At 40.0% G+C, this 11,003-nt stretch overlaps 1 protein-coding gene across 2 annotated transcripts; it reads right to left on the reverse strand.

The window, feature by feature from the left end:
• Nucleotides 1-1,218: 1,218 nt before the first annotated feature.
• Nucleotides 1,219-10,482, reverse strand: garem (GRB2 associated, regulator of MAPK1). Of its 2 annotated transcripts, none has more exons than XM_007559828.2 (6): nucleotides 10,089-10,482; nucleotides 9,403-9,543; nucleotides 8,511-8,641; nucleotides 5,889-7,085; nucleotides 5,138-5,292; nucleotides 1,219-5,052 (listed from the first exon to the last, which is right to left on the reverse strand). In XM_007559828.2, exons 1-6 carry the CDS (start codon nucleotides 10,228-10,230, stop codon nucleotides 4,212-4,214), a joined length of 2,607 nt encoding a protein of 868 aa, XP_007559890.1. In that variant the 5' UTR covers nucleotides 10,231-10,482; the 3' UTR covers nucleotides 1,219-4,211. The 2 variants fall into 2 exon arrangements, with proteins under 2 accessions (XP_007559890.1, XP_007559889.1); XM_007559827.2 differs by having other exon boundaries at nucleotides 1,219-5,055.
• Nucleotides 10,483-11,003: the final 521 nt, after the last annotated feature.

An 11,003-nucleotide genomic window follows, 5' to 3' on the forward strand; every position in this document is an offset into this window, starting at 1 on the left:
AGCCTTTTTTACGGTGGCCGCCGTACTTTCTGCTTTAATACAAGCTTATGTAAGGTTTTTCCATGGACTACTGAGTTATCTCGGGGTAATCAGTCATCTGATTGTGTCTCTGTTGTGTTTGTGTCTGAATGGTTTAAAGGGCAGCTTTCAGTGCCGTTCCATCTGAGCCTGAACAGACACAAACATGCAGTAAATAGATCGATTTTCAATCAGTTTTTTGCACCAAAGCGTTAATAAAACCTTTTGCGGGAACGCAAAAGAAAAAAAAAAATTCCCCATGTGACAATCAAGTGGAAGATTTTTGTGCCTCCACCTTGCTCTCTGCTTGGCTACAGCTTCTCGCCAGCAAAATCTCTCCAGGGATGCTCAGGCTAGTTAGCATAGCCACCGACGACAGCGGAGAAACTTAGCACGGAGGAGGTGGAGGAGCTAAAAAATAAATCAGATTATCTGTCTCATACCATACTGTCACAACAGAGTGACCGATTAAACAAATATGCAAACATATTTATATTTATGCAAAGTTACGTACTGCAGCTTGTATGTCTTAAAATGCTAGTAAAGAATTTATTGCAGACTGCTAAGTTAACTAATTAGAATGACATTAGAATAATTTCACTTAGAACTCCAATTAATTACAGGGTTGTGCAATTTGTGCAAGGCTCAATTTCACACAACTACAGTTTGCCAAGGTTCAGTTCTACAGTAAGATATTGTGTATTATGTACTCCTGACCGCGCTTCTATCAATCCCATGCCTGGTTGTACAAGGATAAAACGATGATTAAACATTTTAATTGTGGGTTTATTAATACCATCTTAACAAGAGTTCTGCTTTTCTTCTTAAGGAAGAAAAGCAGAAGTCTTATGACATTTGAAGTGTCCGTCATCAAACAGGAAACGCTCTCTGTGACTCCACAGGAAAGCAGAACTATTGACACAATCGCTCCTGGTAAGGCTCGGACGTGATCTGCAGCACAAACATGAAACAAACCTGAGGGGAGAAAGTTGTTTTCTGCTTTATCAGAAAAAAAAATGGACTAATAGTTTGGGACAGATCAGGTCATTTATCAGATTTAACTGAGAAATCCTTTGGAATGCGGTATCGGACATCGTTTTTGTGCAGCAATGTTGTTCCTTCCTCTGTTTAAAGAGCCTGCATTACTATACAAGACATTACCATACATATAACACAATGGGGGAAAAAAACCCAACGTGATCAAAGCTTATTAATAATTTCCTTTAATGTACATGTAGTGTGACTGATTCTTTCAGGGGTTTCCCCCGTAATGATCAAAAATGATTTCAGTCAGAAAAAAAAAGAACCCACATCTTACAGTTACCAACAAGAATTCACACAATATCTCAGTAAAAATAATTGCAACATTAGTAATTATTGACTTTAAAAAAAATCTATACATTGAAAAAAAAAAAAATCAAGTAAAAGATGTAACAACCCATGGCAATAAGTGTCTCAGAGGGGGTTTAGGTTCGGGTTGGGGTTCAACAGTCCTGACGAGATGCTGGTCTGCATATTTACAGCGTTGCAAAAGTATTCACACCTCTAAAACGTTTTCACACTTTTAACGTGGCACCCACCAATCCTATGTTAGACCAACACAAAGTAGTGTGCAATTAAAAGGGAAATGTTTTTGAGAGGGTTTTGGCATTCATATATATATATAATTTTACAACAACAAAAAAAAAGTAAAGTGAAAAATGAGGCATGTATTTGTAATTACTCACCATTACTCTGGAAATCTTCAAAAATGCACTGAAGATGTGAAAAACATCTCATGTGGTATGAATACTTTAGCAAAGCGCCATAGCATCACGTTCACAAACAAACCTGAAGTGACGCACACAAGCATTTCATAAAAGCAGATCATTCTGAGTTTTAGCTTCAATGCCCCTAGGAGTTTTAGGGAAAACTAGGTGGGGGGGAAGGGGGCGTTGAAATACAACATGGCTCCCGTTGAGGTCTGTCGACATCATCTTGAGAAAAACTGGCGAAACATGGAGCCAGAATTAAAACTGCTAAACCTCTTTTTAAGGGCTTTTCGGTTAAGGCGCTGAGAGACTCTTTGCATTAGAGGACACTTTGGAACAAACAGTGACGAGAAAACAGACGTACCATTGCCGTTTTGAAAAAAACAAACCAAAACAAAAAACATCTAGTGCATTTACTCGCAAAAAAAAAGAAAAAAAAAAAAGACACTTCAATACGCTTAAAATCGACTGCATTATTAAAGTATAATCTGCCAAAGTGCATGATGCATAATTTATCCTTGTTGATGAACAGCGTCGTGCCTCAGCTCCATGTTCGCTTTGGAGTTGGGACAGAATTTCACTCGCTTTACGTCGGTGGAATTCGTTACAACCTTTGTACTGCATCGAACGGAAACAAGATTTGCATAATAAAAGATTAGTGTGTTTCCCGTTTCCGAAAACAAAGTGAGGTTGGGTTTATATGCACTAAACGATTAAGCTTCTCAAACCAAGAATGAACCAATATTCTTGCATGTAATACTTTTCTGTGATGCATGTTTTTGTTCATTTCGCATTTATTCACACATTTTTTTCATAGTAACTTAATGCCACAGCTGATGATTTTTCGAAGAAACCTGAACTCCACTACAGTACCGAAAAAAGCTGAAGGATGAGCTTAAAAACCTCCCTGTATTTTAAACATGGAGTAAAAATACAAACAAAAACAAAAAAAGAAACGACTGCTGCAGACCGCCGCTAAAACCGAGTTAAAAAGTATCAAATAAAACAGGCAACACAATAAAGTTAAACATAAATCAATTTTTTTTGTTTTATGTTTCGACTTGCACAGTAGCTTTTTCTTTTTGCATCCCTGTCCTTACGAAACAAATACTACAGACACGTAAATACTATTGGTGCTTCTCCAACAAAATATTAAAGAGACAGTTCAGGATTTCTGAAGCGAGGTTCAGTTAATATCCTACCTGCAGCAGATTAACTCCTTTGGTGTCTTCATTTAGCATAAAATCTGATTAGTTGGACGTGGAGGCTGGAGCTTCAATGCTTGTTCAAGAGCATAAATGTTTGTAAAATCTCTTGTTTTGTTTTTTTTCAAAGCAGATAAATTTCAAAAGCACTTTTTGACAAAAATTATTTGTAGCTACATCACTCTCAAAAACAGGAAGTGAGTACCATATATGGATAATAACAATGGGCAGAAAAGTGAGCAGTCTGCATAGACAATGAATGTAGAAAACATGGGTGAGCTGAGATCATAAAGTATTATTGGAAATTATTTATTTTTTCATTTTGTGTCTAAAATTCAAGTAACAAAAAAAATATTTTAAATATATAGAAGGCCACAGAGAGCACAACTTCTGTACAAAAATTAAAGATTAGCTTTATTTCTAGCATTAAATAACTTTCAAGCGATGCAACATGGGTAACGGCAACATTAGTATTCTTGTTAACTAGCTTATTATGACATATTAACATGGATTGACTTTATTTTTTATTAAAGATTTTAGTCTGGCTAGCTATTAGCTCTTGATTCGATGACCAACTAAACTGGAATTGTGTTGCATTTACTTTTTTTATGTACACTGCCATTTTGAATAAAATAGACTGAACTGAAAATTTGACATAAAATTATACTAAATGAAGACACAGTGAAAGTTGGCTATTGCAGGTAAGATAAAAAGTTTTTCTTATATTGCAACAAAACTGCTTAAAATCACGAACTTTCCCTATAATTAGTGAATAATGTATTTTTGGATTTAGTTTAAAAAAAAAACATTGTTTATTCTAAAAAAAAAATTATTTATGCTACTTTTTAGACACGCATGTAATTTGTGCTCTTAAAAATCTTAATAGTTTAAGATTCTAGCATCCTATAGCTCTTCACATTTGTTTTCGTTTGTATTTAATTTGACTCTAATAAAAACATTTTTGTCATGAACAATTAGTGGGTTGTGGATGGAAACACACTAATAAACGCCTTATAATGAAAGTGCCTATTTGTTTCACTCAGTTAAAGTCACGGACAGTCCGAGGGTTTTGAAGAAACGACCGAACCGCGGTTCGTTTCTCGCGACGAAGCGATGGAAATAAGTTCAACATATCAAAGAAAAATCCCAAGCCTGCTTGCGGCTCGCTGTGCATAGCGTGTATACTTGAAGGCATTATGTTCTCAGCTTTTACAACCAGATTTAGTGTTTCATACCGTTATATCTTGGGTCTCCACCCGTTTATGAACTGCATGAGTTTCTTCACCTGCAGCTTGCTTAGGTGGAAGTCTTCTGACAAAATCTCCTCGGTGAGCTGCAGGAGGAGATTCCCGTCGATCTTCTCGGACACAAAAAGGGAGACTATGTCGTTGGGCAGGCCGATGAACTTCAGACACTTGGACACCTCTTCGATGGAGATGCCGGACAAGTTCAAAGGCGGCTGCCACTGCGCGGTGGGAGAGACGGAGGGACAGTTTAGAGTTGCAGAGCTGGAACAAATCTCGTTGGTGCCCAGCTCGGTTTGAACGGCGGCTCGCTGCGACTCGTCAGAGACGGACTCCGTCGGGAAATCTGGGCACTTCTTGATGGCGTTGGATTTAGGTGTTCTTGGTGGTAAAATTGGGCAGGATAAGCTCTGCTTAGTGTTCGATTCTTCTATAGGCTTGTTCCGGTACATTTCCGAGTTGTAGCTTGAAGATTTAATGCAGATCTGGTCCGTGGGGCCTTTCTGCAAGCTGAACTCCCCGCGGTGGCATGCCAGCTCTCGGCCGTCGTAGTCGTCCAGACTGATTGCGCAGGTTTTCGAGGAACTCGGGGTCCTCTTTCTGGGGTAGCTGAAGTAGCTCCGGCAGCTCACAGGCACGAACTCGTCCGTGCAGTGAGCGTCTCCTCCGATAAAGTTGTTAGGCCAAGACAGACGGGACGACACACCTTCCAACGGCGGTCCTCCGCTGGGCGAAGTGGCTCTTTTCTCCGTAGTGCTGGCGTTACCCCAGCTGCAGGGGTAGCAGACGTGACTTTGCTCTTGTAGCTCGGCTCCCTCTTGCTCAGTTGCTCCACTGCTAATGAAAAATGACAAGACTCATTTGCCAAATAATTCTATTAAATCTCCCGCCGTCCTCCTAGAATGTTTCTGATTCTTACATGTTATGGAGACCAGAGGAATAATAGGAAAGCGTTGGACTTGGAGACCGAGTGTCCTGTTGGCGGGGCTTCGACGGGATGGGCACCGACGGTAGTTGCTTCATACTTCTGGGAGGAATGGGTGGAGCGTTCAGAAGACGACATTCCTCCTTCACCTAAACGGATATTGGATTAATTTGAAAACAGTCAGAAAGTTCCAAGTTTCATACTTGAAACTTTCTGTAGTAATGCAAGTGCCAATGGGAAGTTGGTTCCCTAAAGGCCGAGCGATACTGGAAGAAAACTAATTAGAGGTCAAAGAAAACAGTCACCCTACGATGGTATGGTTTAGATCAAAGTATATTTGTGAATTAGACCGGTTCAGTCAAAGTCCAGAGATAAATACAATTAAGGATTTTTGGTAAGACTCAAAAATGATTATTCAAAGATAGATGGGTTACCTTTAAAAGTCTAAAGCTGGTAGAGACAACAGAGACACAACAGGTGCCTGAACATTTTCCTTCCACTTCACATAAATAAACTACTTTGTGTTGTAGTGCAACATAAAATCCCAATAATGATGTTGACCTTGAAGTAAAAATACTCAAGAATTCTATATTCATCAATTAAAGAAAGAAAAAAAAAACCTAAGCATGAAGACACTGAAGAGTGAAACTCTCAACAGAAGCAGTTTGACTCCATTGAGTCAAACAGAGTCAAACTCTGTTTCACTCAACACACAGAGTGTATCAAAGAATGGCATTCTACTCACAGCTTCAGACTTTGGTGGGACAGGTGGCGGAGTAAGTGGAACGTCCAAACTGGTTCTGGCACTAAGAGGACATGTGACTGGATACAGTGAGGCCGTTGTCGCACAGTCATCGTTGGCGACTCGTACGCCTTCACTTGAGGAAGGCTTTGGGCTCTGCCTTTTCAGGTGATCCAACCACAGTTCCTCATAGGGAACGTCCAACTTGCTGAGATCGGCATGTTGGCTTGTGAAGTCCGACAGCTCAGGGAACAGATGCTCGTTCTCTCCGGATTCTGAATGGCTGCCGTCGGAAGGCGGAAGAGCCCAGTCTCCGCACAGCGTCATACACCCCTGCAAGTTGACTTCACTGTTCCCGTGCAGATTGCTGCCATACACGCACACCGAAAGTCGGTGGAAAGACTGCGTGAGCTCGTCTCTGGCGTACGTCAACGAGCTGGGCACCTGCTTGTGGCCGGGACACCCGTTGGAGCTGCCGCTCCCGCCGTTCCCTCCACAGCTGCCGTTCCCGCTGCTTTTCTTCGGGCTACTGCCGTCTTCGTTCCAGTCGGCCCGCACGTCCCGGACGGCCCGAGAGTAGTCGTCAATGTCGAACTGCTCCTGGCAGAAGGAAAACCAGCGGTGCACCATGGTCTCCAGCCACAGCTCTCCCTGCAGCAGCTCTTCCGGAACGATGAATCTCGGCATGGCCATGTGGAAGGGGAAGTGGGTGGGGATGATCTTGTTGCTCCGCAGGACGCAGCACACCACCACCGTCTTGGTCTGGATGTTGACCAGCTTGTAGCGGTGGCCCTCACGGATGAGGTGGAGATCGTACTGGTTGCGGGGCGGCGTGCCGGGCACGACCACGTTGACTGGGAGTCGGGTTTTCTCCACGATGTTCCGGATGGTGTGCTCGCCATACTGCATCTGCAGCTCCAGCGGGCTGCAGGTGCTGAACCGGCCCTTGCACTGAAAGGGCAGGCTGATGCTCTCGTTGGTGCGGTGGTTCATGCAAATCAAGCAGGGCATCTTCCCGCGGCCGATCTTGCTGATGGAGTTGAGCTTCCCAATCTTCTTGAAAATGGTGTTGAGCCTCGACTTTTCTTTAGAGCTCTTGGCGTAAAGGATCTCCGCCTGACCCATTAAAGTCAGTTCGTCACCAGTACTTAGTGTTATGTTGTAAACTTCTGTGTCTTCATTACATTCCCCTGAAGCCATCTGTGAACAAAAGGTAATGAATGTGAAATTTGCACCAATACACACTCATCTTTGGGATATCTTTCCCAAATCTTTAGGTAGCTACAAGCCATGGTGCTTGTACATAAATGCGGCATTTTCAGGCATCTGGAAATTGAATCCAAAGACAAACCAGATGTATCCACATCTCAACTTTTTTTTGGATACTTGGTCAATTGATTTTTTTTTTTTTTTCATGATATCACACAAGGAAGCATTGTGTCTGAGGTGATGTCACAAAATACATCCACAGGAGAGCAGCTTCCATTTAACTCCTATATAGCGAATTACCCTTACAATGTAGTGACATCATCCTCTGGCATTTAAAGGCATTGTAATCTTTCCTAGAAAAATATCTCCATCCTTATTCTGCCATTGTCATAATTCTTCTACCAACAGAAGGCCAGTTCTTCTTGTTTTCTGGCGTTATGACTGATTGTAGTTCATAGAGCTGCTCAAATGAGTTTTTATAATCTAAAGCTTCATGGCTGATGCTTTTCTATTATTAGGTGAGAATCTAAACAGTATGCAGGTACAAACTGGTCCAGTCAACATTCCTAAAATGTAATTAGTTAAACCTATGTGTTTATCTATAGTCTGGTAGAAACTGGCTGAGTGTCAAAATATTATTATTATTTTTTTACTTTAACCTTTAAAAACAAGCAAACAAAATATTAAATAATGGAGTGAGAATTAAGGACTGGGACTAAAATGCCCGGTGTGCATTGTCATGAATGCCGGTGGGATGATTTTGTCTCGTCAGACACTCCTTTTATTGCTGGAGTTAAGGCAAGCATAAAACATGTCTAAGAGGAATGCTGTCCTTTGTAGTGCTTCATAGTTTAGCAGGAAGTCATCAAAATCAAGATAAACAAAAGGCTTTAAACATTTCAAGACAGCAAATTTTCCCATCCTGCTGTTACTACACTTCAGATTCTTTTTACTGAGAGCAATAATAAAAAGAATTTGACGTCACTCCTCGACCAGCCTTTGCTGCGCACAGCCAGTCAGCTGGCTTAAAGAGTAAAAAAGGGGAAAAAAATAATTTGCCTGTTTGGAAATAAACATCCCCTCCAATGACATTTCTATTAGCAACCTCAGCAGATAGCCTGATAACGTCCACAAATTATAACTACTACATCTTTATCACATTAAAAATCCTTAATTTGCTGAAGAAATAAATGGTGCTAGTATGACCAGGATCATTTAATAGTTTTCTTTCTGATAGTTTTCTAATTATATGTACTACTGTTTTTACTCGTTGCTACAGTCTCATGAACACAGTTACCACAAATTCTCTCTACATATTATGATATATTATTGAGGAGATATCTTCATATCCACCTTTCCTATGGAACCTGGCCTAAAGCAGCTTTAATCAACGTCCGTTTAACGGGTTGAATGTACCTTAACATTGAAAGTGATCTCCTCCATGACATACACCCTCTCAGGGAAAGCTTTGGCCACCTCCTCCACACTGTTGAAGTACTGCACAGGCTCCTTGACATCTCTGTCCTGCTCCAACAGCTTAAACTGACCTGAAGTTGGAAAAAAAGCAAACAAATAAGCAAAGGAATATAAGAAGAAAGGTCAGCTCACGTATCAAAAATATTCTCCAAGTGATGAACAGTCGACCATACTGTCGATTCCAGAAGTGATGGATTTTCAAAATACAAACTGCTACAGCCTTGTGTATGAAGTGAAACAAAGGTGGAGGTAGAAAGACAAATCACACAGAGCTGCTAGTCATTTTATAACATCATTTTTAGAGTTACATTTACCTTCACAATTCATCAAAAATACTTACCAATAGCAATAAAACTAAATATTTCGAATTACAACCGGCATTGCAGGGTCAGTGTGTGGAGAAAAAAAAAATATTTCACAGGACGGCTTAGATGAAATATTTGGTAGAATAATACATTTCAAAATAAATACACTAACACTGTCTTCAAGTACTACATATGGCCAGCAGGATGGACTTTTTTGACCATTGGGGGACAAATTGACCAAAGCTGCAAGGAAACCAAAAACCCCAAAAAGTTGTGGGGATATTATTATGATGGAAAATATAGAAAATGTTGGTTAATCACAACGGTTTCATCACCATATAAACAAAAAAACCCTTAATATTTCCTAATATTTTGCAGTCCCATTTTGCAGACATGGGTACAAATTGTTTTTAAATAGTCATGAAATGGAAGCTGGTTGGGACGAAATTTTCATATGTGGGTTACAAACTGAACTAGTAAACTGATATAGAGAAATCAAACAAAAAATGCCTGTTGCTGGAGCTTACCTTCATAATGAACAGGGATCTCTATCTTGGGCCCAATCACGTAGTGTCCCTCCTCCAGACTGTGAGCAGTAATAGTTGTCCACTGACGGCAGGAATGGATCAAGAGGTAGTCATTGTCTCGAAGCCCTTCAACTGACTGGCCTGCACAAGTTATGGAGTGGCAAATAAATAATAAAAAAATTGAAATGTGGATCTTTAGATCAGACAAAGGCTACATGATTTATGCTGTTAAGACACAGGATGCTGTGAAACAAGTTATGACAGCAGACATTCTCAAACTGTTTACTTTTTGCGGCAAAAAGTTATTTCCATTGACATTACATGCTTCATTTATATTAAAATCACATTTCCGAGCGGTCTGTAGTGCTTAAAAAATAAGAATTTCTAAACTTTTTCCTGCATAGTCTAGCTTCAACACAAACGAATTGGTTTTCATTCTTAGCATAAACACAGTGACACCACCTCAGAGAACATTTTTATTGTTCACATTTACATACATTTCTTCAGCCTAACATGGTGTGACCTGTTAAGCAGATGCACCATTTGCGTCCTACCAAAGAAAATCTCTAAAAATGTATTTTAAACAACCAAGTCCAGCATTAATTGTAAACCACAAGACTCAATTTTCTGCTCACCAACGCAAAGATAACAGCTTGAGAAGTCAGTGTAGTCACAATGTTACTCACCGTTATCCAGTTTGACAATCTGGGGCAGCTTATATGTACTGACCAGCTGGTCTAAAGGTAGGGACGTCGTGCTCCATGTAACATCTTTTAAATTGTTGTACAACATTGTTCCAAGGTCCATTTTGCTACAATTAGCTTCCATTAGCCAACTATGGAGTTAGCTGCATGTAAACACGGCTACGAAGGGCTTCTCTGGGCCGAATAAAACAAAGATACCGCTTTTCTTAAATTAAAGTGTCATATATCAAATAACATGACGCTTTTTATCTGTTGCATGTTTCCCTTTTTTCTACGTGCCTAAGTATCATAAGGGTTCGTTGTCCGAAAAAGTAGCAGAGCCATGTTTGTTTAGCTAGCGACGGCTAACGGAAACGCGTTTCGGGTCTCTCAAAATAAGAGCGTTGTTTATTTAGAGCCTAATGAGAAACTTTATTTATAACATTTAAATGTATTCACACACATTACAATATCTAGGAAAGTAATTTATACTTTATGTCCTACTGGAGGATGTAGTATTTTTTATCAAAGGCGACATTTGGCTATTTACAAGTAATTTACTTTGAAAGGTATAGACCGGAGGTTGTATTTTGTGCTGTGAAGTTTGGCACAGGAGCTCATTATTAAAATAGATTAGGAGGTAATCCTTGGTGGCTGCTGCCGAGTTTAAATCCAGTAGGTGGTGTTGGCAGCATCATTCTGTGGGAATGCCTCTCTTAAACAGGAAAACAAAATAAATGATGCAGCTTAGTGGGCATAAAAAATAAAACTGAATATCTACCTAGACAACATACTTTTTTGAAACCACATGTGCGACAATATCACATTTAGAAGCAATCTGCCAAGTTGCAAAATTGAATTAATTTAAAATTTAAATTAATTTATAATTTGCAATACTTAATAAATGTGCTTGTTGCA

The sequence above is a fragment of the Poecilia formosa genome, unplaced genomic scaffold, assembly GCF_000485575.1.
Source record: "Poecilia formosa unplaced genomic scaffold, Poecilia_formosa-5.1.2 Scaffold108, whole genome shotgun sequence".
Lineage (NCBI taxonomy): Eukaryota > Metazoa > Chordata > Actinopteri > Cyprinodontiformes > Poeciliidae > Poecilia > Poecilia formosa.

Bases quoted from the DNA above. Each gene is read 5' to 3' on its own strand.
- garem (XM_007559827.2), bottom strand. From the start codon at position 10,230: ATGGAAGCTAATTGTAGCAAAATGGACCTTGGAACAATGTTGTACAAC. The intron at 8,642-9,402 runs GTAAGCTCCAGC...TTCCAACTTCAG, and splicing joins GATCCCTGTTCATTATGAAG to GTCAGTTTAAGCTGTTGGAG. The intron at 5,056-5,137 runs GTAAGAATCAGA...ATTTTTCATTAG, and splicing joins TCCTCTGGTCTCCATAACAT to CAGTGGAGCAACTGAGCAAG.